General features: G+C 31.2%; 1 protein-coding gene across 1 annotated transcript; it reads right to left on the bottom strand.

Moving 5' to 3' along the window:
- Positions 1 to 1,546: 1,546 nt before the first annotated feature.
- LOC109185161 (secretory carrier-associated membrane protein 4-like) lies at positions 1,547 to 5,784 on the bottom strand. The gene is made up of 12 exons (XM_019335140.1): positions 5,568 to 5,784; positions 4,243 to 4,356; positions 4,087 to 4,149; positions 3,954 to 3,987; positions 3,746 to 3,868; positions 2,908 to 2,970; positions 2,647 to 2,740; positions 2,487 to 2,532; positions 2,338 to 2,405; positions 1,997 to 2,045; positions 1,831 to 1,896; positions 1,547 to 1,742 (listed from the first exon to the last, which is right to left on the bottom strand). Exons 1-12 carry the CDS (start codon positions 5,628 to 5,630, stop codon positions 1,710 to 1,712), a joined length of 816 nt encoding a protein of 271 aa, XP_019190685.1. The 5' UTR covers positions 5,631 to 5,784; the 3' UTR covers positions 1,547 to 1,709.
- Positions 5,785 to 6,721: the final 937 nt, after the last annotated feature.

Raw genomic sequence — 6,721 nt, forward strand, 5'->3', positions numbered from 1 at the left:
TGATAGGTAAAAAAAATGTCCGTCAAATTATTAAATGAGATGAATGGTCCAGATTATTTAGATTTTAATTTTTCTTTTAGATTTTCAAATTTATACATAATTATATAATTTTCTTCCTTTAAATACCCACAAATTATTAACTTTTCTGTTAAAAATTATATTCTCCATTAACTTACTCATTAATTTCAAGGAATAAGGGTCAAATAGGTCATTGCACACAATAATGTAATTAGACCACTGAACCTAAAAAAAAAAAAGAAAAAAAACTAACAATTGAGTCCCTAAACTAACCAATTTCATGCAATTAGTCCAATTTACAATTATTTAAAATATTTTTTAAAAATAATTATTTATAAAAAAAAAAAAAAAAAAAAAAAAAAAAAAAAAAAAAAAAGTCTCCGTCGGAGACAAAGAAACTTTTTTATTATTTTTTTTTTTTTTTTTTTTTTTTTTGTCTCCGGCCATGGAGACGAACCTGCGGAGACATTTTTACTCTTTTTTTTTTAAAAAATTATTTTTTATTTGGAGTGACCTATGTAACCTGAAAAATTTATAAATTAGACTAATTGAATAAAATTGGTTAGTTTAGGGATCAATTGTTATTTTTTTAAAGTTCAGTGGCCTAATTGCATTATCGTGTGCAGTTCAATGACCTATTTAACCCTTATTCATTCTTTAATAAGAAATATTTAAGTTTGAACTCCATCCCAATCAAAGTTGGCATAATTAAGTTCTTCAGTCTATTTTACTTTTATTAAATTAAATTAAATAAATTAGTAGATACAACAAAGAATAATACATATGCATTTATTTATTTTAGAATTATGTGTCTACAGTGCCTTTATTTAAAAAAATTATTCATTATCAATAAATTAAATAAGAGAAATAATTTAATTAGTTATATTGCCTTTATTTTTTTCCCATGCAAAGATTCTTTATATTCAAATTAATCAATTTATTATATTCACTATATTATCCATTATCTTCTTTTTACACTATTTTGTAATTAAATATCAAAGTTATAATACAAAATAATGTTATATATTTATTTACCAAGTATTTTATTAATACTATAAAAAATAATAATTTGAAACCAATCATATTAACTATTTAAAAAAATTTATTGACAAAGAAAGTATTCAAAGAACCCAACAAATTAAAGCAGAAAATTATCTCGTAATATCTTTGAACTACATCATATTTTAAATACTGAAACAAATGAATCCCGAAAAGAACACCTAAAGAACTTGTATGCTTTCATGTTGATAATAATATGTAAATATTATTTCTATTATATCAATTTTAAATTAAGTATTTAGACTTGCATTTTTACTAAGTTACAAATATATTTATTTTAATGACAATTATAATCAATTTCTTCTATATTATATTGCATTCATAATTTTAAATTATCGTTTAGACAAACAAATTCAACATTCAAGTACTTATACTTACACATCTCCTATATAATCCTACATTAATACACTTTAAAATACTTATTTAAAAATAAACATTGGCATTATAAAAACTATATCAACAAAATTGGTTTAGAGGAAGAAAATGTTGAATTATTTGATGAGTCAAAATACATGAAAATCAGAAAAATATACATCAAAGGCTGATAAAAACATAATAACAAGATGGAATATAACAAGCCAATCATGACATCAAAACTGCAACTTGACATGGTGTGGTACCAAAAGCTTGGATTACTTGTGCCCTCGGAAATACATATACACTTTCTGCAAGGTTTAAGCAAAAGCCAGAACAGATGTGAATATTATTAAGTGTAAATGAAGAAATGCCATCAATTTTATTAATGTCACCAACCTGAAGCACCCACAAGCTTAGCAATACTTCTAAGCAAAACAACCCAAATCCAACTAGATAGAATATCTGCAAGTAAACCAATATTAAACATCTGCAACTACATAGAAGAAGAAAACAGAGAAAATACATTATAATAACACAAAAATAGCCCTACAACTTAACTTACCCCAACCAACACATTATCAGAGAAGACATCAATTGCAGCAAGGATGCCCCTGGGAAGATGGAAACAAAATGGCACTGTTAGCAATGAAGTTTCAACAACAAAAACCAGTCTTCAGCATTTCAGATAATATAAATTCTTCCCTTCTAACAGGAGAGCTTGCCTCCACATACCCAAACCCACTAGGTGCCCAAGGCCAGACCAGTTAACCATCCAATCTCAACACTCAAGTGGCTCATATTTATTGTCCCAAAATACATGTCATGATGAGTTCAGCCTTCTCTATCCTTAAAACATTATTTCCAGTATCGCAAAGTCAATTTAGAAACCATAAACAAACTTACGTCAATGATTTTCCATTAAAGACAATGGGAGGAGCTATAGCTGCAAATATGCAAAATCCAATATGGAGCTGCAACAGAAAATTTAAGAACCTATGTAACAATCATATGTAAAATTCAAACCAACTTCATTGCTTGTCAGCGAAGCATACCAAGTAGAACAAGAAAAACCAACCAAACTTGAGTGCACTGTCAGTCCTGCAAATTGAGACAAGAATAACAACAGCCATTTTCATATCATAACAATAATTAGATCCTATGGGGATACAGGGCTGCAAAGTTTAGTATTGATGGTAAGACAATACTAAATACCTCATTGCATTATAAAGGGGCCTGTACCACAGAACATAGGATAGAGGGCACCCCATTAAGGCATATATTACAGCAAGTAGAAAGATCTTGACACCTGCAGAAATCAGCCATGTCAGCAATGTATTGAGGTCATCTCTACCGGTTTTTCTCCCAAAAAAAAAAAAAAAAAAAAAAACAAAAACAAAAAACAAAACAAAACAAAACAAAAAAGCTAGAAAAAATAACCAACACCATAAGAAATGTGGGGAAAAGAAACCTCACCTTCACCCTTTATCCAACAAACAGTCACCGCAACAATATTATATACAAGGCAAAGAACAATACCTGCATAGACATTTATTAGAAAGTTAAAATGCATGGATGGATTTTCTTTAGAGTGGGAGAAGATTGTGTAACACAAATAAACAAATCTAACCAAAGAACAATACCTGCATAGACAGTTATTAGAAAGTTAAAAGCATGTTCAAGTATATGAGTGTTGAAATTGAGGGATTGAAAAAGCCTGGCGGATGGCTAATACCCACTACTCTAGTTAGGCGGACACAAAATATGTGAGGAACTAAAAAGAGGGAATAGAGAAAATATATTATAATTAAAGATTATACTAGGCTGTGTGTCCTTGTGTATTGAACTATATAATGACCCTATATTTAAAAGAATATTGAGCTAAAACCACTCCCACTACATATGGGAAACCAAGGCTACTACTAGGAATACAACTATAGTTTCCCCCTTAAGCTAGAACATCTAGAAGTTAATAATGTCTGATGGCTTTGGAAAACATGGCACTATGCATGATCCTTGAAAATGAAGGTGAAAGCAACAAGGATGGAGCCAAACATGAACAGCCTCAAGATAACATGGCAGCATAAGCACTTACGACAATGTGCTAAATAGCCTTCAAATGGTAGAGGTGAAGCGGAGCAAGAACAACAATGGGATACATATTACCCATAATGATAGAGCCCATAGAGATGAAGAGAATAAAATAGATAAAGGTTTTCTTTTGTGTGTCCCTGTATTATAGCTTCTGTAAAATGCTACAAACAAAAACAATAAAGAGAAGAAACAAAACAAACTAGAGGAAAAATGAGCATACCTAACCAACTGGCAAAAGCCAAGTACTGCATTTTCTGAGATTGAACCGGTATTTCATTGACTATATCATGGTGTATAATTGGGAGAAAGGGAGGCCAATTCTTATCACTGACAGGGACACCAGCTAAACAAAGCAGTAAAACAAATCAATCTAAAGAAGAAAAAATGGAATGCAAAATCATTACTAGATTGCATATCACATAGCATACCTCCAGCAACAGCATCTTCTCGGCGTTTGATGTCCTGCAAAATTAGAGGTGCACAATTTTACATGCCAAATTCAATCAAGCAGTATTGCAAATATCTAAGAGGACTATGCAATAAACAAAACTTTAAACTAACCATTTCTCTCCTTTTCAAATCTGCTTCCCAGGCTGCCAGTTCCTTCTGTTTTTTCTTGGGATCCTAAAAATTCAATTATATGACATCAGACTCAGAACCACACATGTTTTATAATTTTTTTTTTTTTAAGTTCCGCTGTATAATTAATTGCATTACATTCATCGAATCAAGTGGTATATCAACAGTGGCATCATGTTTTTGACCAAAACCAAGAGTATTAGCCACCATTTGAGTAATGCGAGATTTTGATCCTGGAGCATTACCACCATTCTGCAAATGAAAGAGATAGGAGATAAGGATATCTTGCATTCAGTAATTGGGATGCAAATCACCAAGGAACAAAAATCCTCCCAAGTCAAACAGAAGCAATAAAAAGATTCAGCCACCAAATTTCCATTGATCACAAAATAAATAATAAATAAATAAAATTAAGACCTGATGAAAAATTAACATAATCTTACACATTTTACCCATTCAAAAAGCATTGAAGCATTTTTCATTCAAATATATCTCTAGACCTATCTAAATGCTCCATTGCTGTCATAAAAATTGTAGGCCAATGAAAAGAATTATTCTTGGTGTTTGAAAACTCATATCTAGTAATATCATTCAGAAAATAAATTGTATTACAAATACACTAGGAGAGCTACAAGGATCAAGAATACGTTGTAACTTCATTTTTTGAGTGTCCCTATTCCTTTATAAAAGACAAATAATTACTTATATATATATATATACATATATATATATATATATATATATATATATATATATATATATATATATATATATATATGTTTCACCCTTCAGTTAATGTAGGTTAAGAATGTAACAACATACTTTTGTTGGCTTGTTCACCCACTGGCCAAATTACCAACTTCTACCGAATTAAACAATACTAAATATTCCTGCTTTGCTTCATTTCACAATTCAATTATGTTCTAATTTCATTTTTTGGATTGTCCGTTGTAATTCTTCATTAATTTCAATACCCTATTTTTATAGCTAATTGTGACTGCGAGCAAGGGATTGAACACCTCCTACCATGATGCATGGAGTAACATTTTGCAATAACGTTGCCGTCCACACCTCCTACCTCGACAGACTATTAAGATCACAATGTCTTCCCGTAAATTTTCAAAAAATTAATTCAAATTATTCTTGCGTCTATTTCGTGAAATCCAACTTGCACTTCGGAGATAGTTCTATAATCTTGTACTCAGACTGCAAATGACTAATTAATACCAAAACAACAATATCAACGAAATTTCGATTCATAAATGCGTCAACATTCTTCTTTAAGTTCAACTTCTCAGATCTAGATCACACAACCGACCCCCTATTTCGCAAAACACCGACTGCAACTCCGCTAAATACCACAATCCACGAACCACACAATCGAACCAGGAAAAAATAATAAAAAATTGCGCAGATCTAGGGATGGTAAAAGAGCATGAAGCTGGAAATGAAGAGGCGGTTACCGAAAATGGATTGACTTCTTGCTCTTCATCGTCAAAAGGATTGGGATCGTTTCGCCGATCCATTGCAAATCTAAGCCTTCAAATTCCCCAAACAAATCCTCAGAAAATCTCTCCGGAATCAAAGCAATGGATTAATGTAGAAACTATGGAGAAACAAAGCAGTTAAGCACTCTGCTTTCGGGTACGCATGTGTGCTTGCTTGAGTACAACGCGGGAACGTAATAAAAAGCTTTTTGCATCTATGCCCTCGAAAATCCAGTAATTTACGGCGGTGAGATTTTATACGGTGTAGGAGGGACTACGGAGTGGGAGCTCGCCATTGGCTGGGATAACTAGAGGCTCTTTCATGTTCGCCGTGGCAGGCAGTTATTGGTTCAAAAGTGATATGATAGGTGAATGTGTGCGCACTGGACGACGACCGACTGCTAATATTTACACTTTTAATTACGACTTAACCCCTTCACCGAACGGTTGGTTACTTGGTTTGGTGGGCGTTTTGGTAAAAATGCGTTGGATGCAAACGCAATTATCAACATTTTTCAAATATATCTCTTTAATAAAAGTAACTATTATCTCATATTTGATTGTGTAATCTAGATAAAAGTGTCAAATAAGTCACTAAATTTATTATTTTTGTATAACTAGTATTTGCGCCCGTGCGTTGCACGGAATGAATTTGTTATAATATTTTTAAAATATTTATATTGATATACAATTGTATAAATTATAACATCGAATATTATATAATATAATTGAAGAATTGAGTTGCACCGATTATGTTTTCTGATGTTATCAATGCTTGAATTCGAGTAAATAATTTCTCAATTAATAGCTAACGTGTACATATTTTTTGTTTGAAAGAAGCTAACGTGTAGATATACGCATTCGTTGCTGCAACTCTAGAGATTTTATATATCAGTGTTTATAATTTGTATTAATTGGGCTAATTAGCTCGTTGTCTGGCAACTCAGTTATAGAAATTATTTATACGAAAGTTATATTTTCTATGTAGATATATAGCAATTTTGTCATTTTTGTATATAAAAAAAAAACATAATATTAATGGCTTGAATTATACATTATTGAAAATCTCTTTGTAGACGATATTGGTAGTAGTAACGGAATTTTATCCGTCCTCGTCGAGAGTTAAAACA

This window comes from Ipomoea nil, unplaced genomic scaffold (assembly GCF_001879475.1).
Source record: "Ipomoea nil cultivar Tokyo-kokei standard unplaced genomic scaffold, Asagao_1.1 scaffold1317, whole genome shotgun sequence".
Lineage (NCBI taxonomy): Eukaryota > Viridiplantae > Streptophyta > Magnoliopsida > Solanales > Convolvulaceae > Ipomoea > Ipomoea nil.